Consider the following 27,781-nt stretch of genomic DNA (forward strand, 5'->3'; position numbering starts at 1 on the left):
TTCAGTTGAGTCAGAAAGAGGCGGACTGAGGTGGTAGGTTTCGTGTGCCACTCCCGCTTTTAACGGTTACACCTGAGGGAGCAAAAGCAGATGTTTCTCAGCTCATCTCTCTCATTCTTCCATCTGTTAGGTGGAGCTGCAGCAGACACTTCCCATATCCAAATCTGCCCCTTGGACGACCCTCCTCCGTCATTCTTCTTCTTCTTAAACATTTTGCTTCCATTTCTTCCCCATTAACAACACCCACAGCCCTCATTCCCATGGTCTCTGCTAATTTATTTGAGCATTTTCTTTGTCCTCGCTATCTTTTCTATCCGCAAGGTAGGAGGATGTGTGCAGTGGGCTGTGGTGTTGGTTTGAGCTGCAAATTGACTCTATCTGAAGCTGCAGCTTCATGGATTCACATGTAGGATGTTAAGGGAACCAGACAGAATAGATCATGTGCTCATGTTCACTTTTACCTCCTGTTCTCAGTACAGCTTTGGGCTCATTATCTCAGCTGTACTGACAATCCTTCAGACATCTACCTCCAGTTCCTGTGACCTTTGGGAGAGTTTTGTGCGTTATTGAACTTTACTTGCTGACTACACTCTCCCTGCTCACGTCAGCCTCTGTCAGCTTCTTACTCAGAAGCGGTTTTCTGTGGAAAAGCTCTGCACTAATGGTGTGTTCAATGACAAACGGGAAGTCATAAATTCTAACTTCCAGCTGCTAAAAGAGTAAAGCTGATTAGAAGTAAGGTTCAATTGTCAGGAAGAGCATTATTTGCAAATGTTTAATTTTTATTTTCACTTACCGGAACTATACAACTAACGATGAGATCCAATTGCAATATCAAAGCAAAAAGCTGGAGGAAAAGAGTTTCAACTTCCCACTTTTGAGATACAGCAGCTGCAAAAGAGGCAATACTGTACAGTGTCTTCATTGTAAAACCTAGATAGCTTACCACAATTGCACCACGTTAATGCTACAGCATCTCAGCAGAAAGCAGCCGGTTCACATATCGAGTCCACTGAGCGGAACAAACTCAAGGGAACATTTCACGTAATGGAAATCAGTCGGCTTGTTAGCTGAGAAGGATGCTAGATAGATAGATAGATAGATAGATAGATAGATAGATAGATAGATAGATGGGAGGAATGATTTCCTGTATCGTTCCTTAGAGCAGCGGGGTGGAATGAGTCTGTTGCTGAAGCTGCTCCTCAGTTTGTCCAGTGTTTTGTGGGGGGGTGTGAAAGGGATTGTCCATGATCGCCATCAGTTTTGCCAGCATCCTGTCCTCCACCAACTCCTCCAGGGTGACGAGCTTAGAGCCAACAACAGACTCTACTTTCCTGATCAGTTTATTCAGTCTGTTGGCGTCCTTTGCCTTGATGCCTGCACCCCAGGATGACAGACTGATAAAACATCGGCAGCATCTTGTTGCAGATGTTAAAGGACCTGAGCCTCCTCAGGAAGTAAATCCGGCTCAGGCTTTACTTCACGCCATCACGGTGTCAGTGTATGGGTTAGGGTACCATCTCCACATCCGTTCCACCCAACGCGGTTTTATTGTGTTGGAGAAAAAGTGGCTAATTTACGTTGAAATGTCATCAGGAGTGTTTTTATCGGCACTTAGATGCACTTCTTGGTTTTATTCTGTTACTTAAATGCAGGTCAATACTTAAATTTGTTGCATTTTCCGAACATTAAACCAATGAACGGTTCATATTAAGACACTTGTCTTTTTTTCTTTTCTTTAAATAGTAATAATTGCAAAAGTATTTCTCATCCTACGACTCGATTAATCGATGGATTAATCAATACATTACTCAGTTACTTAAATAATCATTTGCTGCAGCCCTATTTCAGACCAAATATATGTTCGCAAGTACAGAACAAATGATTTTTTCCCTAATATCTCCCCTTTAAATCATACACTGCACAATAATTCACACTTTGCACATCATGTCGTATTATAGAAGATCTGCAATTAGAGACTGAGACCCTAACTCCAAAAGGAGAATGTTTAGACGCTCAAATACGGAGCCATTAGGATGACAACAGGAGCAAATGTTGTGCGTACATGAGTAACAAAGGCTTAAATACGACTCTCAATTAGTCCTGATGTTGCTCAACGTCTGCTTAATGTTACCTGATGAAGATGATGTATTTGCTCTTGTTCGCATCCTGAAGCATGTTTGTTTGCAGACATTAAAAAGTTCAGATCTGTGGCCGCACCACGGGATACACGTGTGCTGGCAGCAGCTCTTCTCCCAGTAGAATCCAACCTGGTTTGTTTTTGGCGTAACTGCCATTCAACGCAGTCACAGGAAGGACGCCTTATGTTACGGTGCACCTCACCGGCTGTGATCCCAAGGTACAGAAGAGACCAGCTAAAATATTCACTAACATCACACTGATTTAAAAAAAAGACCCATAATATGTCGCAATCTGATGATAAATCGTACAGAAGACAGTAAAAGCTACAGATTCATTCAGATGCTGTACATAAGAACTCTCAGGAGGATTATAATAAGCACTTCATCTCTTCATATCCAATGCATGCACTTAGCTAGCTCCAAAGCAACCAACACACACACACCTACACACATAAACACAGTCAGATTAATGTCTGGGTACAAGGTGAGGGCTTTAGTGCACTGACCTATATTTCTGCCTAATCTGAGTTATTTATGATTTTCCCTGCTCAGGCCAACAGGACAGACTCTTTAGTTGTTCTCCTGCTCCTAATGACCTGGGGTGGAGGGGGGAGCTGGCGTCACCTTAGCTGGCGATGCCGTTTCTCCCTTTTCTATTTGGAGCCAATTCTATGAGTTTTTTGCATCCTCCGTGCTAATTATCCTTGAGAACAACAAGGATTTCCTTCAGGTTTGCACTCACCTTCTCTCTTTCATAAAATGCTGCCTGTTTCACCCACTTGACTTGTGTTTACTTTGAAGCACTTGAATATCGGAGGATTTTCTATTTGCAGTCCGACACGGTAACAGTCTTGAAATGTTATCGAGCCCGGAGCTGCACTTTTTGTCATGCAGCCATTTCAGAAAGCGTAATAACGTTCCTCAGACGGCTCGGCTTTGAAAGCCTCTGCTCTTGCGGTGTGATTGAGCGACGAGTTATTGTTGCTCGTGAGCAGTTTTGTGATTGTGGTTGGGTCGCTATCTCTCGGCATACAATGGCAGCAGGAGGAAACTGGCGGCTGGCTATGGAGAGGGCTAAATAAGAGCCGTTCCTCCTGGGTGATTCTGCTACCCTGGTTTTTGTCTGGGCCACCTATCAGACCTCTGCGTCTGTGCATGTGTGTTTTTGTCTGTTTGTGTGTGAGCATCTGCCAAGTTGAGTCCTGTTCAAGGCCCCCTTGCTGCTTTCAAACGCCTGCCTGCTCTCTTGTCCTCTCCCGCCAACCTCCACAGGTTGCGCCTTCTTTGAAATGCATAATGCCGCTTTCCAGCACTCCTCAGGCTCAACCGGAGAAATCACTTCTTTTTGCTGATGCACACATACCGACTTAATCTGCCTCCCGCTCATGCAGAAGCTGTCAGATACTTCTTTAGCTCTTTCACACTGATGTGGGTTTGTGCAAGTGTGCTTCTTATACAGAAGGCATGAATTCTTCTTTTCTTTTTAAAATCCCTGAGTAAGTCCCTGTGTGCTGTTAACCACAGTCACTCTTTTGCTCCCCGTATGTCATGCATATGCGGAGCTTTTTGGTTTGAAGGAGACACATTAGTAGCCTCTTGACTGCTTGACCGCATAAAGAGAGATGCCTGAAGCCTCTAAGCAGGAACACAATGTGCACTGGACTTGGCTTCAACAAAACATAACTGAGCTAGTTTTGGTCTGAGTTGGAATTTTTCGTCACATTGCTGGAATAAAAGACACTTTTGGTTTGGCAGATGGAGTTTTGACCGTGTTGTGCTTTTGGATAGTGGATGTGCTTGCCTACCGCAGAATCTTCCGCATGAGGAAGGAAAGATGTTTATTGCTGTAGTTAATTTTCAGTTCTGTATTCGAGACATTTTTATTTTAAGCCTTCGCCTCTTAAATGTCTCAGGACTGGAAGAGGAAGAGCATCGCTTCTTCATTTGTGCTTTTACTCCCATTTCCTTGATCAGAATCAACCCACTAACCTTATCTGTTGTATCACTGCACATTCCGACAGGTGTGCACGTGTGTTTTGTAATACTCGCAGATATAGTCCAATCATGCACCTTGTATTTGGTAGCAGTGAAGGACGGTTGAGTGCCACCAGTTTTTGCTCTGTCAAAAGAGCATATTAATGATATAAATGCTCTGTAATTAACATGTGGGAGTGGATCGTGTGTGTTAATCATTGTCGGATCAGTCAGAGAGAAGAAAGGGTCAGGCTAATTGGATTAAAAAGCACATTAAGGAGTGCTCTGAGTGAAATTTGCCATGTGATTTTTTTTTTTGCATAATGCTGGTAAACACTTTGAAATCAAGGTTTCCTCATGTTTTTCTCTGCATAGAAAAGCATGGAGCCTTGACCACTGAGGGTCCACCTTTATTTCAGTTGTCCTGCTTCTTTTTAAGAAGCTCTGTTGCTCAGAGCTTGTGGCGGTGTTTGTTCTTCTAAGCAGCTTAGACGAGGCGACGGGCAAATCGAATGTAAAGCGGTTTGACAGGCCTCGACTCCAAGTGGCAGCCTAAAACACATGTAAACTTAATCTGAGCCAGCAGGCTTTTATGCAGGGATCTCGACTTGCTAAGCAGACTGCACGTGCAAACCGGCAAACAGATACTTATAATCCTGCTGGATTAACACCAGTATTAAAGTGATCGAAATGCGACCTCTGACTTCACAGCCACGCGCGTCACGGCCCCAGTCAGTTAATGAAGAGATTATTTGCAATCAGTGCGGCTTTGTCTGTCCGATTTCTGGGTCAAGGCTGCAAGGAGTGATTATGTATCGCAATGACTGATACAGCTGCCAGTGACTCTTAATAATTAATTATCAAATAATTATCTTGTCTGTAAATGTGCCCCCCTTCAGCTTATTGCACTCCCTCTGTATGGGCGCTAGATTGATTACTGGACATTCAAATGGGCTGATGCAAACCTCTACTTTTACATTAAGGGATCTGATACTAAACTGCGTTTCAGGGTAATCTGTAGGTGGGTCTGACTCTCTTCAGAGGTGCCATTAACCAGTAGCAGAACATGGGGTCACATCAACGTGACGGTATTAAATGGCCTAACCTTAAAATAACTTAGAATAAAATAGAATAAAAAAATAAAATAATAAGATGAAATACAGTATTTACAGTTGGGGTGAATTCTAAATAAACCCTCAAATCATTTTTATAGATGTGTAAAGCACTGGTGTGTGTGATTTCACATTGAAGTTATAATTCAGAATGATGTATGGACTCTCTAAGAAGCTTTTTAGCATTCGAAGATTATCATTTCCACATGAGCTAAGATTTCTAAAGCCATGTTCTCGCTCTGTGAGATTTGATTTCAGTTTCTATATCTGGTGCCATTTCCCGTGTTTCTAATTCGTGACTCCAACCCCTCTCTTATTTTCGTTTGAGATGACCGGCAGCGTGTTACAGTTTGTTTATCCCTGTGCACATGGCTCCTCTGGGCTGCCATTTTTATTCAGTGTTTAGGTCTGGCCAAGAATAGCCCTGTCCTCACCATTGCCCAGTGGACCAGTGTCACACAGAATTAAATTGTGTTTGAGCGTGTGTCAGAGAGCACCAGAGTTTGCCTTTTCGTGGCCGAAATACTGGTCAGACTGGGCCATCTGGAGACTGGTTCTAACAGGTTCAATGGATGGACAGTGTTTATGTGTTCCTAACATATATCGGCATCAGCAGGTCTGCTTCTGCCCAGTTTCTGCATCATGCTTCAGTGGCATCCACTCGGACGTGCTTTGTTTGTGTGTGTTTGTCAGTTTAGAGGAATTTTTTTTTCCGCCGCTGTGCCTGTTTTTGTGCTCTGCGGCAGCTGTGTGGTTAAACAGCCATGAATGGTATCCTTCTCCCCGTTTGAACTCACTGTGCTCATTTTTCTGGCAAGATAGTGCACATCTCACGATTCCAGCAAATGGGACAAAACAACAACAAATCCATTCTCTCGAGAGTCAACACCTTTCCCGTGTCCTCGGTGCATCAGTTGTTGGTCAGCCAGCCCACACGGCCCACAGACAGACAGTTAGATGGATGACAGGCGGCTGGAGATAATCGGACAGACAGCAGCTGGCTCATGGATCGACAGGCGCTAAGCTTCCATTTCACAGCAGGAAAAAGAAAGCACAGACTTGAAACTGAATAATTTAGCTCAATGCAGTTGAGGCAATAAGTTGGGTAATTCATGCATTGGGCACACTGAGTGTGAATGTGTTTGCTGTGATTAGTTTCTTTGTGAATGTGTGAGTGACTTGACTGTCAGTGAATTACAAAGTATCGAACTTCTCTGGATGTTGGCGTGTGCACTCGGCTGCTCTCTGACCGAATTACAAAGTCAGATGTGTACGTGTGCCAAATCCCTTGTAAAGATAGCGTTTTACAGATCGAGGGATAACGCGGAGCTTCGCTGTCAAATGCAAAGGACACAGACGCTCAGGCACATCCACGAGTTAGAGACGGCGCAGAGTGGTGATTTCATCCTTGCAGCAACATGAGAAAGACAAAAAATGTGTCATTTTGCTGAATCCTTAAAGTGAAAATGCCAGAGAGAGAGGGAGTGAAACTACAAACTAGTGATATATTTAGGCTATATGTAATTTGAAATATCAAGAAGTCTTACAAAAATAAAATTCTACTGCTACAATACTTCTGGAAAACACTCGATATGGTTTAAAACCCCACTAAGAACCTCTCTGAATACCCTCAAATTAGGCATCTGAAAATGCAGTTTGTAAAGGTGTTAACTGGTAATGGGTTCACTGAAGTTGTGACCAGACATCCATGACACTTCACTACTGTGTCTCTGCCCTGCAGGTCTCTGGGTACGCCCATTTTTTTCTTTTAAATTGTCCCGGATTACGGTAGCTATAATCCCCCCTCCAGCGAGACACATTCTGTCTTGGACGTTGCATTCAGGTAAAGTGGATCACTTCTGGCCGTAGCAGGATCCCTTCTCCATAGCGGGGACTCTTGTTGTATGTTTCCACCCCAAATCCCACTTCCTTTGCATGTGTGTGTCCATGTGTGAATGGGTATCTGTGTGAGCCCGCGTTTGAATGGGGGTCTTGTATGAATTCGCTGCCTGTGTAGTTGCAGTGAGAGCATTTGTGGACATTTGTCCAGCTTATGCATTGATGGATTTGTATTTGCATTTCTGTATTTTCACGAACATCGGTGTCCTGTGGTATCTGTTTGGACATGCAGGCTTGAAAGCATGGGTAAATTCATCTTGTGGTTGCAGCAAGCAAGTCAGCAGTACATAGCTCTGTTTTTAAGAGAGCCGATGGCTTCCTGCCACCCTACCTGGTTTGGTTACGTTTCTGTGAAAGAGAATAAAAATCACCTATGTCCTGTATTAGTTCTACATACACTTACTGCCTCTTCAAATAATAGAAACGCATGACCAGAAAGGATATTGCATTCTTACTCCAAGCTGTCAGTATATTAAGGTTTAATGGGTTTAAGCAAGAAGCCATGTGTTAGTAGAGATTTTGTTTCACAGCCTATATAGGTAAGGTCCAGTACAGGCTTCTCTCATCATGCAAAATGCTCCATATGCTTTCATCCTCATTTTATGTTTTCTTTCATATAACTCTGTTGCTGCTTGGACCTCTTTCCAACTCTGCGCAACCAATCTCAAACATAAAATAATCTCATGTGAATGGCTTGTGCCTCTTTCGTTGCAGTTCTGGCCAGTTTCCGGGGGACCGTCCAGCATGGCCTCCCACTCGAAATTGGAGACACGGTGCAGATTCTGGAGAAATGTGAAGGTACGGTGCACACAACGCAGTGCACGTTAGCGTACAATTAGCTGCTGTCTCTGAGGAAATGAAAATAGAAATGAAACAGACTAGTACATGTGAGGAAATAATTTGCTTTCGCTTGAGTAGTGGAGTGAGGGCATGCAGATCACATATGCTTTTCATAAGGTAGACATATTAATAGGTGCAATGGCGTATATTCTGTTAAAAAAATAAATATTTGGTAGAATGTGTTAATGCACTCTTTCAAAAAGGCAGGTGTAGACACAGATAAATGATTTAGCTTCCACAAACACATGCAAATGTTTCCCTGACCGTGTGTTTCTTGAACTGAAAGTTCACCTCAGGTACGTCACCTGGCTGTAACTTCACCTCTCTCATATCTGCACGAGAGATATCGATACAGTGCAATGTGTGCACAAAATGAGCAGCATCTTGTTTGTGTTGAGTGCCTGAGGAAAGTATTATTTGATGCTTTTTCCTGCAGCACAGGCTGCTCCCAGCCTCCTGCCCACACTCAGTCTGTTTTTCTCCTCCACTTGCTTGTTGTTACCCTCTTCTTCTTGGTTTTAATCGCTTTCTTTCTCGCTGCCTTCTCTCTCTGTCCAAGGGCTGTTTTTAAGTTTCAGAACAGTGTGAGACTATTTCACAGCGGAGCCACGCTCTTTTTTGCACCTCAACATAAACAAGCAAGCAGGCACAAATACACACAAAGTTCAGTTTTCCGGACTTCTTGCCTCACTTCCTTTTGGGAGAAACAGACACACACATTCTCAGAGACAGGCAGCGAGCAAGTGATTGCCAGTCAGAGGGATGTGATATTGTGGTTAAAGACCCAGAGGAAGTAGACAATAGCATAGCCAGCTGAATGCAAGACTCAGAAGGGAAGAACTGAATCAAATCCTGCCAGCAGTGAAAGGGCTGACAGTCAGGCTGCTGACAGCAGAGGAGACAGACTAATGGCTTTGCTTTGTGTTGATACTATTGACACTTCAAAACACAGGAGCTCAGAGAGTGAACTTCTCTTTGCTGTCATGTGGCTCCTGCCTTAAAATGCACTGCCCCAGCAATTGATTTTTCACCAGACCCTCAACTTGCTCTTCCGTTAACTTTTGTTCTCGTAAGTTACTGCAGGCAGTGACTGCATTAGGCTGTCTCTACGATATATAAACTGTGGTTTTAAATAGCTCCTCAGTCTAGGAATTCATAGGAATTCATTTAGACAGAACATGCGACCGAACAGGCAACAGTAGGTCAGTTAATTCACGTTTGCTACTTTCCGATCTTTGAATATCTCCCGGAAATGTAGTCGTGGTTTGGAATCATAGATGCAAAAACGCTGGTCAGATTTCACTCCCTATTGTCCTTTTGCAGATGTATTTCTAACTTTGTGGAGAGCCATCAGCGTTGCATACGTGCCACTGAAAAAATGACTCATCTGTGGAAACACTGAGCATGTGTTCCACTGTGCAGACCAAGACAAATCACTCAATGCTATTCTGACCGTGCATGCCCAAAACAGATCACAGAGAAAATACTACCTAAGTCATCAATGCTATGGTGAAACCCAACAGTGATTAGAATAATCCAATACATTTACATTTGAGCTATTTAGCTAATGCTCTTATCTGGAGGGACTTAACGGTGGCTGCAACAGTAGAATGAGCTTAAATACTCAGTTTGGGAACGAGTGTCAGCTCAAAGCTTCAGCAAATGTAAATGCTTTTGTTTCTGTCAGTGTCTGAATTTGCAAAAGTGTTGTGTATATCTGGCCAAAGGACAGGTTGGAACGCAGTACGATGTGTTATTGCACCTCTTTTGTTTCGTTACTGCCTGAGCCACATGTGTTCGGACGAGTCACAATCATTCTTACAGGGTTGCTTTGTGGCCTTGTTTGTGGCAGGTTGCTTCCCCTCTCTCTGCTGTGCGTTCACAGATTGTTAAAAGCAAGCTCAGTGCTAATGAGAACTGCTATGTGATACAAATTCAAACTAACCCTTAGCAAAAAGTAGTTTATTCAAGTGTACTACGAGAGTACTTATTTTATACTAAAACTGAGGCAGTATACTTGAAGTTTACTTTTTATGTACTATATTTTATGTTCTTAGAATAGTATACTGACATTTGACTTATCCTGAAAAGTATAAAGAAAAGTCTGAGACTAAGAACTTTAATACTAAACCTTATACTTGTACCCCCCCCCCATTACCGTATCTGCCTGCCAGTATAAGTCACTTTGGATCAAAGCATCTCCCAAATGCCTAAACATAAATAGCATGCTAAGCAAACTTACAAGTATACTTCAGTTATAAAGTAGTATTGTTTTAGTAATTCATAAAAGTGTTCTTAAATAAACTAAAATGGGGCCAGGATGAATATACCTAGAACACTAGCAGTAGATGAGTGTACGTGTTGTATACTTTTATAAACTTAAAAATGTTCCAATTTAGTCTAAAGAAGTATTGAATTAGTACTTTCTAGTATACCACAAGTACATGGTTCGTAGTATACTTGTACTCAAGCATTCTTAATAGAATGAACTTCAAGTATACTACTTTTTGCTAACAGCAGTGAAGGTTACCCAGTCGGCTGTAAGATGCTTACAGATCAGATGGAAGTGTTCAAGTCAGCTTTTCACATGAGGCCAAGCTGGAATAAATCTGAAATTCTGGTGGATTTCTCATGAAACTCTTTGTAGATGCTGCTGTTAACAGATTGGGTGCATTTTCAAACACAAAGACTCACACTCGTGCATCTCCTTCCCGATTCTTCTTTTGCTTTCTGTCTCCCAAAAAATGATAAATGCCTAGTGAAATGTGAAATGCAGGAAACTGAAATGGTGCTGTGTCTCTGCAGGATGGTTCCGGGGATTCATCCTAAAGAATCCGAATGTTAAGGTGAGCAAACTTCTCTTCTTACAGTATATACACCTGTGCCTCTTCTCCTGCAATATGTCGAAATGTCTGCTGCTTGAAAAGGTTAACTTATACTCGCATTGTCTTAAAAACTCGCCCTAGTAAAACTGAGGCTCATGGAAGCTGTTACAAACGTGACACATTTCGCTCCAAACCAACCAATTAAATCAGATTAAATCATTGCTTGGAATTAAGCTCCACATCTCACATGAAAAACACACTGCGCAGCGGAGAAAAAGAGCACGAGCTGAGCTAATGCATGTGGATTTTATAAGCTGTTGAATGACATATATAATCCAACTGAAGAGTTAAGTGCTCTGTGTTGCATTCATCCGCACATACTTCGACATACGTTCTGCTTTGATGTTTCCTGTTAAATGGGGAGCAACTTTCAGGTTATTAGCGCCAAACAGTGCACACAAGCACACTTTTTTTATATCTTAATTTGCCGGCTGAAACCCACGGCTGATTGCTTTTATCTTTTCCTGTCCCCCTTTCCTTCCAATCTGCCTCTTTTAACCCACAAGTACCATTAGCTCTGTATTGATTAGTTGCATCATTTTCACACTGAAAAGCAGTGAAATGCTGATGACTTAGGAAGCGTTCTCATTAACCTGTTTATCTTCTATCCAAAGGGGATTTTCCCATCCAGCTATATCCACGTGAAGAATGCCCATGTCAAGAACAAAGGGTAAGTACTGTCACTTTGTTTTCTGTTTCCATTCCTGCTTGTGTGCGGCTTGTGGTTTAGGCTTAAGTTATGTTTTTGTTCTCAAGCGTGTGTGCGTGTGTTTGTAGGCAATTTGAGACGGTCATACCCGTTGAAGACTCGGTCATCACAGAGATGACGTCAACGCTGAGAGAATGGGGCGCCATGTGGAAGCAGCTTTATGTGGTGAGAAGCGCACACTTTGCATTGATTTAAATTTCACTGCTGCTCGGGTGAAGCTGCCTTTTATGTTTCTCATGCAGGGAGTTTATTTAGCGCCTGGTAATTGAAACGCAGTCTAACCTCTTTTGTAGTCATTCAGTTTGTTGTATTGGCTCTGTTTGTGGCCCATTAAGCTACCTGCGGTGCTGATTAAGTTGAACTGATGAATATCAGCAGATCGAAGACTATACATTTTTAGCAAGAAACAGCAGGATCCTGAAGCTAATTTGTGCCAATCCATTTGAAGAACTTCTGTCTGCTTCTCTCTCTGGGTCACCCTCTTCCTTCCGAGTGTCACTAACACTTATCATTTCGATATTGTGACAGTGTTGATGCATCTTTGCATTTACATCGTCTTGTACTCATCATCCACTTTGCCTACTTACTACTTTTTCCTCCTCATCATTTTCACCTCCTGCAGAAGAACGAGGGGGATTTGTTCCACCGGCTTTGGCACGTGATGAATGAAATCCTGGACCTGAGGAGGCAGGTGCTGGTCGGCCACCTCACTCATGACCGTATGAAGGATGTCAAGCAGCACATCACAGCCCGACTGGACTGGGGCAATGAGTGAGTAGAAGAAGTGCAGATGTTGGATATGTCTTCCCAGGCGTTTGTTGTTAAGTACACTGGTTTTGTTTCCCCATGTAAGCTGTTCCACTGACTGATCATTCATCACTTTCCTTCTACCTCTAACAACGTTTTGGGATTGATTGTCTCCCTGGTGGTCAACCGCAAAGATGAAGTTGCAGTGACTTGAAACTCGCTTCAGACAATTCATCAAAAGAACGTTCTTTCAGCATATTTTCTGTGTAATGCTGTTGTGAACTAGCAGCTTTCTCAGGCTTTGCTTCTGGTGCAGTCATTACAAATCCAAAATCGCAGAAACAAAATGCAGGGCTCGTGTTTCCATGTCGTCTGCTTTTAGCCAGTTTATAAGGAGCCCAGCAGTGTGGTGAAACAAGACACTGAGAATTAAATTTGCATGGTTACTTGTGTTGTGAATCTCTGAGGGTACCGTGACTTTCTCCTGTGGAGCACATACCAGAACAACATACCTTCCGTGGCTTTATATCTACGTGTATTTGCACCATCGTTATACCGGCCGACAGAGGTTACTCCTGGGACTTCACTGCCTGACCATTTCTCCATCAGAGCTTATATGAAAAGCTAGTTTTAACACAGCTCATCTTCACTGAGTTATCAAAAGGCTGTGTGAGGATGGCGTGCATGAAACACAACTATCGCGTGCAAAGGTGTCATCTGATATGATGCGGTGCAGGAAAAAGTGTCACTAAAGAAAAAGTCATATATGACTTTCCTTCTTTTGGTAAAAATTAGTTTATTTGAATGTTTTCAGAGTCTGTTCACAGATTTAAAACCACGTTCATGGTACGTCTCCCACAAAGTAGATAGATTAGATTCAACCTGATGTTGATTAACCAGCAGAGAGTTTTGAGTTATATTTTCCTGACAGGAAGTTGGTAAATTGCCTTCAGTAACGAAACCAACCAAAATGTCCCTGTTCTTTCAGCACGATAGTGTGACTCATTGATTATCTAACATTAGCGATTCAGTTCAACTTATCTTTAAAGCAAAGAAAAGAAAAGGTCTCATCTCAGATTTCTGGCTCAGTTTCTTCCGTAAAAATTTTTTGCAGCTCTCTAACTTCCCCCTGATTGCTTCTTCTCTCCTTGCTTTTCTGCCTTTTGTTGTCACCTACTTCCTCTCTGCAGACAAATCAAGCCTCTCTCCCTCTCACACTTGCAGCACCCTCCACTTCTCCTGCTACTTTCACACCTTTTACCACTCCACGCCGCTGGGTTGAAATGAAAAGAAAAATACTTGTCACATTCTCACCCTCCTTACCCTTCACTCTCTTTTGTTTTCCTGTTGTGGTGAGCCATCCTCAAACAGGCGTACATCTCTTTCCAGTGAGGAGCTGGTTTGAGAAGAGACTCTTTCACTTGATGACACTTTCTAGTGGATCATTTCAGTGGAGCCCTGTGGTTGAAAGATGGAGAAGAAAATAAATGGATGGGAGTATCTGCTGGACAAAAGATAAAGAGGGCAGCAGTACAGTTTGCTCTCTTTGTTGCTCAGTCCTACCACAGACTAGGACAGGAATTATCTCAGTATTCTGTAATTTGTGGATCATTTGTCTTATGTGGTTTTGTGTTTCAGACAACTTGGCTTGGACCTGGTACCCAGGCGAGAGTTTAGCATGGTGGACCCCGATGAGATCAGCGCCACAGAGCTGTACAAACTGGTGAGCTGCCTAACAATTCTTTGCTCTTCACCGCATTTATGGTGCAGGTAATGAGATGGGCTCATGTCTGAGTTTAGCAAGTACCTGCTCCTCTTTAAGATGCTAAATCCAGCACAGCTCGTAAAGAAGCTACGCTTGGCTGGGAATGCATTTCAGAGTAAACAGGTGGCTTTACAGGTGCCAGCCTTTCTGTTTCAGTGTGTATATTTAATTATTTAGGCCTGGAAAAGTTACTGCTCATGCTTTCTGCCATTTATATTAATTGATGCTAAAGCCATGCTTATGAAAAATATATATAAACCCACATTTTAAAGTGGATTCATATAGAATAGAGATAGCAGTGCTCTGCATATTTTAGCATTGGATATGTGGCTGCATATGATACAGCGATATAATGGAATATTTCTTACATTTACCATCTCATTCTGATAAAAGTTAATGGCTGTAAGTCACACTGAAAGCTGCTTCGGGGAAGTTTTTATGCTCAGAGGAGGGGAAAAAATGTGTGTATTGATATAAAGAACATGTGACTAAGTGCAATGTAAACAGATTGAGTTAACAAATAAGGAAAAAACCTGAATGCTTGGAGCCTTTTAGCACTTCTGGAACAATCTGCACATTTCTCGGACAAGACCAGCTTCCTGTGTACAACGCATTCCTCCCCCGGTTACATGTAACAGGAAGATCTAGTGATTCACTTTTCACTTGATTATGTGGAAAGCTGTTCTTCATTGTCAACAGTCTTTGAAGGGTCTGTCAGAGTTGATTCTATGAAGCGATGCACCACAGCATTCCTCGATAACTGATTTATCCACAGTATGATCAGGAGCTGAGTGGAAAGTGGTGAATGAATTGTAAGAGTCCCAGGCTATTGCAGCAAAGTTTACTCTCTATCTTTTGAGCTCTTTGACACGTGACAGCCACAGTTGACTGAATTGTAATACATTTCAGCTGTAACTGAGAACTTTAAAGACGTCCCCTCATTTGCTTTCTGTTAGGACTGAGATCTTGACCAATCTTGACCTTGGCAGCATCAGTTATATAAATAAACGAGGTGTCTGGCGCTGACCTCAGTCTTTGTCTTCACATACAGTATCACTGATGGACTGAAGTGACCCCCCCCTTCCATCTGTTTCCATGTTTGCCTCCATTTCTTTCCCTACTGTTTCCTCCCTGATCGTCCTTCCCGCTTTCCCCAACTCCCAGCCGCTGTTACCCTGGCAACCACTTCTCTGCCCTGATAAAGAAGGGGGGTGGGGGGATTATATCGCGCACACTCACATGCAGTGTCTGCTTTCCCTTCAGAGGGGTAATTGAAGCTCTTAATCCATGTGTTTCTGTTTTTGTTTGTCAAAACAAAAGCAGGCGTAGCAGGATGAAAGCCCACCTCTATTAAATGGCGTACAAAATGAGAAAATGACGGCCGCTCTCCTATAGTAGGGCAACACGGAGAGACAGGCATTCCTCGCGGCTTTCCAGTCACAACAACACACAGTGACGCACTATGTAAATGAGCCTGGATGACATGAATATTATCCAGTGATATCTTTAGTTATGAGAGGAGCTTCTTTGTCTGTTTTGTCCTGCACTGCTGCTGTGGTGTAATTAAATTGAGATGGGGATTACCTAGTGACTGTGTGTGTGTTTGTGCCTGTGTGCGGTGAATAATGGGAAAATGTGGCCTTGCTGCTGCATTGTGCCAGCAAATTATGTCATCTGTCAAGTGAGAAGACAGCGAATGATACAGTGCACCTATGCTTTTCCACTTGAACGGCATCTAATCCTGCATTTGTGCGTTAACCTGTTTGAAAAACAGACATTTTTCTTATGTTTGCTTTATTGAAAATCCAAAGATGATTATTTGGTAACGAGTTTTATGTCTTAGTGGGTTTTAGGTGCTTAGATTAATATGCTTTGACCTCTTAAAGAAGACAGTCATTGAGTATAGTTGTAGTAGCAATTTAAGTTTACATATCAAATCCTTAATTGGTTCCCCAGTCTCATGCCAAGTCTGCTCAGATGGGGCAGGATTTTGTATCATCAAAGCAGGTGAACTTTAAACTTCCTGTTTTTTTTTCCTTGGAGACTGAGATCAGTCCGGATCTCGAGCAGAGCAGACCGGATTTCAGATCCCTCTGCGATTAATTCATTAACTGAGGTGGATCGCACGACTGTGATGGATGACCCATTCTTGGCCCTGGACATGTGGTTGTGAAATTTCCTCTTCAGCTTTGCAGAAGAGATACACTCATGTTACCAAATTTCACATGCATCTTCTGCTTTCTGCAAATCTCCATCTCCCACAAGCTTAAAGGGGGGATGAAAAGAGGCTTAAATAGTAATGTAGAAGTGAGCAACAGTCGATCTACTTGGTGCACCACATGCTGTTTAGAAAAATATTCCTCAATAAACCAGAGGACAGACACGTTCCCTCAGTGTTCAGCGATCCCTCGGCCTCCTCTGGTTGTCTATAGCATCACGTGCTGCCAGTAGGGATGCCAAGCCGTCATACAACCCTTTGTGTCGAGTCATGCTGAAGCTGCCATATAACCACACACTGTTCCCGGCGGGCAGCTTAACTGATACGCTGAAAATAACCTCATCATAAAATCCCACAGCATAAATTAGGCCTTCCCCAGACCTAGTCATTTTACGTCAAAACCAGGAGCTCAGCCCTGTTTTCAGTCGAGTCACTGATCTGTTAAAGACGCTGTGCCTTGTTGTTGGATCATCCCAACAATGCTCGTTTATTTCTGGGTTCTGAGTCAGACAGAGAAATCACGACAAAACAAAAACAAAGACAGCTTATTGTCACTGTAAAATGACTGGCATTTTTGGGCATGCTAATGTGCATGTCAGTGGTTCTTTCGCTTTATATTTATAGCACATCAATCGATTTTCTAAAGCATGTAATTTCTGCTTTGTTGATTTCTGACCAATGAACTATGTTGCCTTTGATTTTTCATTAAAGCAAAATTGCCTATTGTTTAACAGAGCATTCTAAAGTGGGTTCAAGCACAACATCAGTGCCTTTATTGCCTGCTTCTAGACTTTTCCAGATAATTTTTAGTTCAATTTAAAATTAATTATTTAACTGCTAGTTTGAATCTAAATGTTTTAGCCACAAAAAGTGGAAAATCCGAGTTCAATATTTTAGAAAGGCGCAGTTGGGTTAGATTTCCTCTTTGAAATTACCAAGAATTGGAGTTTAAAAACAAGGAATGTTGATTTTCACTACTTGTTTATTGTTGCCAAAAGCATCTGTCCATCCATAAATCATCTATACCCACTTTTTGAAATTCAGGGTCCCTATCTGTGGCCTATCCCTACTGCCACGGGCTGAGATTCGAACCAAGAACCTTCTCGCCATAAGACAACAGCGCTTTACGATAACAATATTAATGCAATATCAAAAGCAACTGAATCACACTCAGAATCAAAGGCAAGGGACATTTATTAGCTTAGACCATTTGGTAGCAACATGCTACTTAGCTTAGCTTAGCATAAAGTGAAGGCTAGAAAATGGCTTTTGAGCAGCTAAATATAGAGTCTGTGATATATTGCTGTTATGGTTAAATTGTCATTTTAAATGACAAAAACAACACAAGGTGTGGCATGTTCATTATTTTTGCTTTAGAGATGTTGGGTGAGTCCTTGTCATTATGCTATGCTAAGCTAAGCTAAGCTAACCGGCTGCTGAATTATATTCACGTTTCAATGCAGAATTCATCCTCTCATTCAACTTTCACCTTCATCCCCCATCTCTTGCCCCCACCCCCTGGTAATGGGTTTTACCATGGCTGCTAATACAAGGCAAAATTTGGCAATGGGTTTCCCGACCATCTGTCGCTATTTCTGTGTGTTTTGTATTTTTGGATGTTCACAGCCGAGTAGAATGACCTCTCACGCTGTAAACAGAGCTGTAACGTACATGTTGATCTGGTTGGTATTTACAATGCTGTGCAATGCTCTGTGAGGCCTCAATGACCTTTTTCATTTACGCTGACCTAATATAGCTTCGCCAGTGGACGACCACCCTGATATGTGACAGTTGTATTTGGTGTGAATCTGCTTGTGTTCCTGTTTCAAAGCTTATGCAGCCAAAAAAGGCTTTATTGAAGCAAAGTGGTTAACAAGCTTGTTGCTTCTATCAGAATTGAGATAATATGTTAAATGTGTTTCTGTGAGTAAAGAGACAATAATACCCACTTCTTCATACTTCAAACACAGCTGTATTTGTTTGATCATTTAAAGTCACATAAATCTGTTATTGCTGATATCCCCCTCTGTGCTGCAGATGGAGCATCGGCATCGTAAGAAGGAGACTAATGCACCTGCTAGCACCCATCACTTGTTTGTGCATGTGAAAAGTCTGATGAGTGCCAACCTGGGGGAGGAGCTGGAAGTCTTCTTTCACATTTATGATGGACGGGAGAACCGGCCACTCAGGTAGAAATCTCAGAGGAAATAACCTCCTCCTGATTTAACAGGTTATAATGAAATCTGCATTTTTTTTATTATTGGGCATGTTTTCATGACTGTGGGCAAGTTTTTAAACCACACAACAGTATTTAAAGATTACGAGTGTATCCTGTTTACTATTATTTAGTAAAATGCGTTTATATTTGCATGCCATATCCTTTGAGTGTAATTCACAGACTGCTGTAATCACTTCCCTTCTGATGTCAAAAAGACTGCTCCACTGACGATGCATTAGATAAAGCATGATGGTAAAGTGTATTTATAAAAAAGAGGGCAATGCCATGTTATTTCCTCATAAAAACTGTCCACATGCAAGAGTGTCGCACCCACTGGGTCTGCACATGCATCTTGAACGTCCACTCACACACCAAACACCACATCCTCCTGACACCCAAATAGGAGACTGTGTTTAAGCTCTCTGGCTTCATAGTTCAAAGGAAATAAATTCCTTTTCATGTCACAAACAAGAGCCTTTGTCATGAAAAGGAAAACGAGTGGGTTGAAACTTCTTTTAATAAGTCATGTTGTAGTGACAATTCTCTTCCGCTGTGCAGTATCTCAGCAGAATAATGTATGTGTCATTGATGGAACCTGGTGTTTTATTAATTTATGGAGCTTACTGTAACTCCAATTCTGTTTAAATTGTAATCAAATCGGCTGGGAAGTGGATATGATTCTCATGACTATTGTTTAAAGTTCTGTGCTGTACAAAAGTCTTGGGCCACCCTTAATTTCTTTTTGCATTGCCAGGAAAATGGGAATGATCACCTTATTTTAGTAGTCTTCAGGAATAGTTCTCCAGGCTTCTTGAAGGACATCCCAAAGCTCTTCTTTGGATGTTGGCTGCCTTTTGTTCCGTTCTCTGTCAGATGATCCCACACTGCTTCAATAATGTTGAGGTCCAGGCTCTGGGGAGGATTCATCCCTCCATAAGACCTGTTGCCACTGATTTTCAGTCCACTTCTTGTGTCATTTGGCATAGCTCAGCCTTTTCTTCCTGTTTCCCTTCCTTAAGAATGGCTTCTTGACAGCCACCCTTCCATGGAGACCACTTCTGATGAGGCTTGGGCCAACAGTAGATGGATCAACTGAAGGTCCAGATGCATCTTTTAGTTCCTGTGTCAGGTCTTTGCTGGATTTATTTTCCCTATTTTCACTTTCAGATGCTTTTCATCTGCTGTAGATAGTTTTTTGGGTGAAAAATGACTTTTTTTTCTGTCTGTCAGACGCGTTAAATTTGGTATTTTTCATCGGTAGTGGATGTGTAATTGTGACATGCTGCTGACAAAGTGCTGAAAGATCCCATTTAAAATTGGTTCTAGTTACAACACTAGCTCAACTCTTGACTTTGTGCCTTTTCATGCTTAAATAACTCCTTGGTCGGTGTTAAGCAGCTTATATTTCACACATTTTTTGAAAATGTTCAGGTACAAGGGCTGGACTAAAAGTAAATTAAAAAGCAGCCAGTGTCCAAAGAAAATCTTTGAAAGACCATCTGAAAGCCTGGAGAACTATTGCTCAAGACAACTTTAAAAGATTATAAGGCTCTTGGAAGCAAAATGGGATGAAATGAGGGAAGGCTCAAGACTCTTGCACAGTACTCAGCTCTCAAGAAACTAATTTGTCATTGTGTTATATAAAGCTGCAGTATTTAAATAAGTAATTTATCTTTGTCTTTCTCCACCTTGTCATTATGTCATTATCCTTTTTTCTCTTAATCTGCCAGTTTCTTTAGTTCTCTTTCCATCTCCTCGCTACTTTGAAAAATTGAGTATCTTAGCCAGGAATGGGTAATAGCGCTTTCTTGAGCTCTGTTATGCAATTGCAGTGGAACGACATGCTTGCTGCCACAGAATGAAGTCCACTCTGGTTCTGCTAAAATACGTGACACTGAACAGCAGAAAATTGAGAAATTCAGCGTAAAACTAAAACAGATATAGCTGTTTTTCTGTCAATTTTTGGAGGAAAGGCAGTCAAAAGGCTCTAAGAACTGTGCTTTAATGATTCGGTTTTCTGTGTGTGTGTGTGTTTGCATCAGTTGTCTTTGTGGAAAATCTCACAATGGCAGCTCGCCAATGTTGTCTCTCACTGTCTGGTCACATACATAAACACAGGGACACACACATTTACACGATCTGCCTGGCAGAAAGCCATGTCGCTGCTTCACTCTGTGCTGCTAGTTTTGGTGGATGTGTGTGTGTGTGTGTGAGACCAGATGGGGGTCTGACCCGTTGTCTCAGTACCATGCCAACACGAGCAGCCTCTGTGCACCATGGCAGCTTCTTTGTGTTCAATACAGAGTCCTTGTCAAGCTCTTCAGCAGGAGCCACAGCCACACACACAGTGTCTTACTGTACAACGCTTACATCGACACAACCATTGACACGCTTACATTGCCCTCCGAAAAGGACACCATGGCTAACAGCATGCATGTCTTCTGATTGTGCTTCTGTTTATTTGTTATCATTCCGTGTGGGCTTTAGGTAGCATTAAGTGTTGGTTAGGGTGGCAGGAAGCATCAGTGGTAGTTAATTTATCCAACATTTAACATGTCACTCGCTCGCCATCCCACTGCCGCTCATCAGGGAGCTTATGGTTCCTAATGCAATCATCGATATCAGGAGTGGGAATAGCAAGCACCGTGGGGGCCCAGAGGGGAGGGAAATTCGGCCATTCATGTTATGTTAATACGAGCAGTGATAGAAGCTGATAAGGTCCCGCTTGGGGACATTGGTCTCCTTCGCTGTGGTGATCAACACGCTGCAGCTGTGCGGCGGAGGAGTCGGCGGCAGGGGAGGGCGCGTTAAAGCAGGAGAGACTAGTGTGCCTGGGCATGCAGGAGTGGCTGTTAATTAGCAGTTGGGGTTTCAACAATAGAGCGCTAATTAGGGTTCGAGAAAGGCATGTGCAAAGTCTCATGTCTGATGCAGAGGAATCTGTCTAAATATGGTTGGATAAATGGTGGGGAAAGTTAGAGGGAGCCGCTAATGAGGAACAGCAGCCTTTAAATCAAGCTGGTTCGTTCCTCTACAGTTTATAAAAGGAAACCTCCACTGGAGGAATACATGGATGAAAAATCATAAGCATTTGTTTAATTAATAATTAAGAACCTAATTAATTCAGACATGGGCACCCACTGCCCTACATATACAAAACACTAGATTACGGTGCACTTAGCCTCCTCTTATTTACATCAACTAAAAGCTTTTGAGTTTGTATTTGGAGTTTTTAATAGCTCAGACCATTATAAAACATCCTATTTTTTGTGGATGCGTGCAGCGTTCAACAGTGTTATACCAGATCTGTTAGAGTTCATTCTGCTCCTGTAAAGTGGGCCGAATGTAGCTCACACAGCTACTAGCGCTTGGAACTTGGCTCATTGTTAGGCGCTGCCGCATTACAAGGTTTTCTCTCTGCCTATCTGTCGACTGTGAAAGTCACCTAACTGGATTAGCCCTCAGCTCGCCAGCCAGGACGAGAAGGGCCCAGCAGGACGCCTCTGCTGCCTCGCTTAGGACATGCGATAGACAGAGAGAGGACGAAGTACAAAGAGAATGGAATTCTGTTTTTCTGCTAATTTGACTTTCTGCGAAAGGGAGTGGAAGGCAAACCATTGATTTTACTTTATTTAGCCACTATGTATCAGTATGTCCACCATGTACAGAATTCAGGCCAATACAAGAAAGACGAGACGTCAGTCCTGGATTTAAATTCAAAGTATTCCAACCACATTTTATGACTCTCACAGTTTCGCTTCGGTTCATCCTGCTTCTGTTAGCTGTCCATGAGATGCCTCTGCCATTGAAATGAAATTTATCAGATGTAATTAGGAAAGGTAAGCACCTGTCGGGGTGAAAGCTGAGCCGTTGGCAGAGAGGCGTGGATCTGGAGAAAGACACAGAAAAACATTGAAAGTGTCAAAAGCACATCTACCAAACGCCTGAATGACTCTCACACCATGAGAAAGTGAAAAATCACCTCGATATTTCCCTTCCTGCAGCCAAACATGGTGATGGCAGCATCATGCTGTGGGGATTTTCTTTGCTTTAGATATCCAGCTTATCTGGGCTTTAACATTTCTACCTAGAAAAAGGAGAGTTGCTTCCAAATTAAAAGGTATGGCAAGCCTCTAGGATCATTCCCAAACGTTTGCCAAGACAGAACAGCTCATTAGTGACTGAATTGCTCTTTTTCATGTTCACCAACAAAGCAGTTCACACACAGTTGCTCTTTCCTTGCATTTTATTTTATTTATCACAAACCTAGCACAGTATTTGCCAACACTTTGTGATTTTTCTTCTCAATCCAGCTCAGTATCTTCAATCAAACACTTTTAGTCGGCAGAAGTCCCCCGAACGCAGCTGTTTTCAGATGTGGGGATTTGGTTCAAGCTTTGCACATCTTCTTTCCCTCGATTCGTCGCTGCTCCCTCTCTGCCTGCCTTATATTCTGTTTCAAGCTTTCAGACTGCTTAAGTGTGCAGTTTGAACTTTGAAGTGATTCCACCAACGCCCACTGACAGCACTTGACATCTCTGACATTGCTTCTAATCTCGGACTCTTCTGTCCTGTTAGCAGTGACTTGGACACAGTTGTTTACTTTTGTCTGACACCGAGCCATCACTCCCGACCTCATTCATCTCTGTATGTGCTCCCTCTCCCTGTGTCTCTCTTGTACAGTGAAAGGTTCTTTGTCAGGCTGAATAAGAGCGGATTGCCCAAGTCGCCGGAGAAGACAGAAAGACAATGCACGCTCTTTGTTGTGAGTAGTGAACATGACTTTGCATTTAAATAGACTGACAAGGAACAACTTAAAGCTTTTTAAAAGCTGCCTAAACCATCATGCTGTAAACTAAAAGCTGCATCAGTAATAATTAGAGCTGATGCTGAAGTAATTTCTCCTGTATTGTGCGCCAGGATTTGGGAAGCAGTGATCTACGGAAAGACGTCTACATTGTTGTGCACATCATAAGAATAGGTGGGGGTTAAGATTATTCTTGCTGATTCTCTCAAGCATCACATGTTTTTTTTAATCTTCTGGGCTTTAATGATAGCACTGTTCTTACTGGGAGTACGTTTTGTGTGTGTGCAGGGAGGATGGGAGCAGGAGAGAAGAAGAATCTGTGCAGCGTGCAGTACAGGCGGCCGTTTGGCTGTGCTGTTGTCAGCATTGCTGATCTCCTCACTGCTGACTCCAAGGATGACCACCTGCTCAAGGTTTATGCGTAAGTCCCTGCAAAGAATCATTATTTCATAGCTGAATCCTTCTTTAAAATACCAAACCAATGCTATCCTGCTCTCAAATGTTAAGTTAAAACAATACCATCACATCTAAACTTACATTAAGATAAGCCAGTGCTAAGTGTTTCGTGAAATAAGCAGCGAGCTCAATTTTAATATATTCATGCCAGAATTTCTCAGCAAAGTTGCACCTTTCCTGCTGTGCTTCAGAGGCTTGGTGCCTTATTGACTGCAGCAAATGCAGTGACATTTTCTTATGATCCCCTGAAGGTTAGAAAAGGCTTTTGTTGAGTAGTAGTGGTACTTTGTCCAAAATTATTGCTAGATCAGATCTTCTGGACAAATGGAACTCACAAATAAAGGTAGCCACATTATTTTTTTATACACATAAAGGTAAAAAAAAAAGGTTTGGATTGGATTAGTGCTGAGTGTTTTCCAAATTTTAAGCTTAGATTTAATCTAGCAAATCCTGAATATGCTTCAGCTGTCAATAAATGCTAATTCTTGTTTTTAATGAGGTTCAGTCCATCATGTGCATTAGATTTGAACAATAAAGCCACTCTGGGAGATGGAGGGTTCAGCAGTTTTGGTTTAAATGTTTGCAGAGGCAGCATTAACCTTGACTGTCCTCTCATCCATAATTCTATATCTGTATAGCTGCAATCTCTTTCTTTCTGCCTAAGGTGTAACACAGAGAGCGAATGGTACCAAATCCATGAGAACATCATCAAAAAGGCCAATTCCAGGTACAACTTGTCTGGATCCAACACTGGTAAGAACGACTTCTTCTTATTTTAACTGTCCTGTTTCCTCATGCTTGTTTTAGACACTGAACATGATGCCGTCGTGCATTTGGTCTCATTCATTTTAATTGGATCGTTGGTTCTCCTTTTTTGCTTTGTTTTACACAGTTGATATTAGAAAAAAACTTTCAAAGCGGTCATAAAGTGTAGTCTGAAGAAATCTTGGGTACATTTCACAACTCATATGCGCCGCTGACAAACTCAGCAGCTCAGTTCCATCATCAACGTCTTGCCATGTGACGGTCAGTTTCCGGTCAGTACCGTTTCTGCAGCATTCCTCTTATGGGGAAGTGGTCGGTTTTCTCATGTTTATGTCTGCAGGAAATGTGCTATTGCATATGTATTCACAGGGCTTGTATAAATAGCTGCATCCACATCATTCTGAACAACAGCATCAGCAGTTTCCCCTGGCAACAGGTTGGTGGTAGATCAGAACATTCAGTTCCTCAGATGTCAAAGAAAAATCCAATGTTGTATGAAGAGGTTCACTCTGCACTCAGATCCATGTTTCTCTGCACTAAAGAATGATATATATGATTGATTCAATGTGGTTCAGCTCTCAGTACTGAATTTAGAAAGAACATATAGAAAATAGAGACTTGTAAGCAGAAAGTTTGAGCGGCAGAAGTCATCCAAGTCATTTTAGAATAATATTTCTGTATGATTCATCATCCATGTGAAAAAGAAGAGCTTGTGGGATTTAAAAATTAGATTGTGAACATGAAACAGTGGGATAGGAGGTCACTTAAACAGTGGAAACACAGTTAGAGAAGTAAGCAGAAGTCACAGAGTGGACAGTGTGCCTCTTGTGCAATTGTTCCCAAGAAAACAGACAAACCAGTGCTTCACACGAAGCAGAAAGATTTTAATTAGAAATGTGACTTTCTGATACAACGGCAGCTAGAAGCACAGTGCATTAGAGCAGATTCTAAGAACATAATCCAAGGAGGGGGAAAAATAGCTTGCCCATCAGAGAATGTGAAAAAGAAAAGACCCAGATGAGGTCCAGTGTGTTTTAAACTGACCAGGACAGCGACAATTAATGCAGCTTCTATCGTGACGCACTTCAGTAGGAGTGTGATTGAGTGTGAAAGCTGCTGTGTTGAGGACGTGACATTTACAGATGGCACCGCGAATGCCTATTAATATATGAAAATACTGTCTCCCAGATGACTGCCACTCTACTGAAGCCCACAGCCAAAATCATGCAAAAGTAAAACCTATAACCTGCCTCAACGTTGAGTCTGATTTAATGAGAAGAGCGGTGCAACACAACCCCTCCTGCAAAGAAAAGCACATCCTCTTTACTTTACAAGGTTTTACTTATGAGGACAAACGAAAAGAAGAGAAGAAAAGCTCAGATGTTCTGATACATTAAAAAGAAATGAATCAGGGTGTCATTTTGATGTCACAGCTGTCTAAAAGTTGCCCCTGTGGGGCTTTTATTCTAATATATTAAATACATAGTGTTATTTATTAGTTCTACATCAAAAGTAACGCAATGAAGCCTTTCTAAATACTTAGCAAGTTGGAAGCACTGCAGTCGAGAAGTGATGCAGTTTTTACTCGCTTTACATTTAAAATGCATTGGCCTCTCTCCTGTTGTATGATTTAGATGCAGTTGAGTCCATTTCTTGGAACTCATGCGGCAGTGGGCACATTTTGTGAAGTGAGAGGTCATTCATTTATCAGTGTTGACTGTTGTGCATCAGGGGTAAAATGCTTAAAGCTTGTTTACATAGATGTTTCTGCAGAAATGGAGCCGCAAACTTTGTTTTCTTAGCAGAAACACTCATGTTGCATTTTAGCCCAGTTCACGTACACAGGCGTAAACAGGGAAAAGCAGCATAGCTTGCTCTTTAAAGGAGGACGAGCTGGGGAATTGGGGGGGGGGGGGGGGGATTACAAGAATGTCGAGAATCTCTGAGAATGATCCACTGAGTCAGCTCCTCTTTACACCTGGCCTCAGAGGACCAATAATTACTTGAGGAGAAGTCATGCGTGTCTGGGATCTTAAATTATCGAGAACGAGCACAAGCATGGAGCGATGCTGTGATTAAGCTGTACAACATGAGGCCATGAAACGCAGTCTGCATTATCTGAGCAGCGCCTTCTGCGCCATGTCGGTTCATAACATTCCCATATAATGGGTGGAGAAGCAAGGAGCTTTGCATTTTCAGATAAGCACGACAAAAGCATGAATTAATCTCAGATAAAGCCGAGGATTGTAAGAAAAATAGGTTTATTAGGCGACCACTTTCTCATTTTCTCTCTTATCTCACGTGGAACTCCAGCTAACTCTTAATCGGGTCGGGAAGCAGCTTTATGTGCTACTGTCCATATCATGGTAGATAACACACAGCTCGACTCGTGGGATCAGATTTATGAGAGATAACGCACACAGACAATGCGCCGTGTTGTTGCTGTTGAACTTCCGAAACGTTTGGCAGATGACAGCACAGATACCGTCTATGCTTCTTAGCCGTGTTTGATGCCCGCTGGCTAACAGTGACGTTCTCATCTTTTAAGATTTTGCAGTCAAAAGCAATTATCCACACTGATTGTTAAAAAAACGGCATTAGTGGCAGAAGGCAGCGTGTCGCCAAAGTATTTTCTGAAAATGCATCCGTCATGTAAGCGCTTCTGGCAGGCTTTTTGTTCCATGGCATTGTGGGCACTCTCACATAATAAACACATGATAAGTGAATTATTGTAAGAGGTTTACTCCCCTCTTTGGCTGCAGTTTGCAGTTTATCACAAACACTTGGATGTTCGCTATTGAGTAGCTGTCAGCTGAAGACATTGATCCAGCCGGTGCTTTCAAAGTCCATTAGAGGGGAGCTACGGGTCTTTGGTCACTATGTGCTGGCTCGCATCATTCGACTGCGTTTGGTTTAAATTCACATCTTATGCCACTTAATTGAATTTGACATTTACCTCATAAAGTCAAAGTAAATCAAAAGTTTAGGTATTTCTCTCACTCTGGATATTAAGTTTCAATCACACAGATTAATCAGTTACGCATTTATTAGCTTCAACGGTTTCACTTTGCAGGGATTTAATGTCTGTCTCCTTATAATTACATGTGTCTCATTTACTCACATCCCTGCTGTTACACTAAAAGCTCTGGAGACATTATCACCACAGCCTGATATCGATTCCTTATAAATGAAGACTGCTGTAGCATTTTTGCTATGTTAGTGTAAGTTCACATCTCTTCTTAGAT

The 27,781-nt window shown here is 42.1% G+C and overlaps 1 protein-coding gene across 5 annotated transcripts in view; it reads left to right on the forward strand.

Annotated features, from left to right (window-relative positions):
• The window catches only part of dock4b (dedicator of cytokinesis 4b), a 92,279-nt gene that overhangs the window by 18,750 nt on the left and 45,748 nt on the right, over positions 1–27,781 (forward strand). For all 5 annotated transcript variants that reach the window (XM_072377108.1, XM_072377105.1, XM_072377109.1 and 2 more), the window contains exons 2-12: positions 7,841–7,924; positions 10,772–10,812; positions 11,466–11,521; positions 11,629–11,725; positions 12,183–12,331; positions 13,946–14,030; positions 18,328–18,479; positions 23,192–23,273; positions 23,429–23,489; positions 23,604–23,736; positions 24,436–24,524. In XM_072377108.1, the coding sequence (XP_072233209.1) occupies positions 7,841–7,924; positions 10,772–10,812; positions 11,466–11,521; positions 11,629–11,725; positions 12,183–12,331; positions 13,946–14,030; positions 18,328–18,479; positions 23,192–23,273; positions 23,429–23,489; positions 23,604–23,736; positions 24,436–24,524 (1,029 nt within the window). The remainder of the gene's footprint in view (positions 1–7,840; positions 7,925–10,771; positions 10,813–11,465; positions 11,522–11,628; positions 11,726–12,182; positions 12,332–13,945; positions 14,031–18,327; positions 18,480–23,191; positions 23,274–23,428; positions 23,490–23,603; positions 23,737–24,435; positions 24,525–27,781) is intronic.

Source organism: Leuresthes tenuis, unplaced genomic scaffold (genome assembly GCF_036924035.1).
Source record: "Leuresthes tenuis unplaced genomic scaffold, fLeuTen1.0.hap1 SCAF_23, whole genome shotgun sequence".
Lineage (NCBI taxonomy): Eukaryota > Metazoa > Chordata > Actinopteri > Atheriniformes > Atherinopsidae > Leuresthes > Leuresthes tenuis.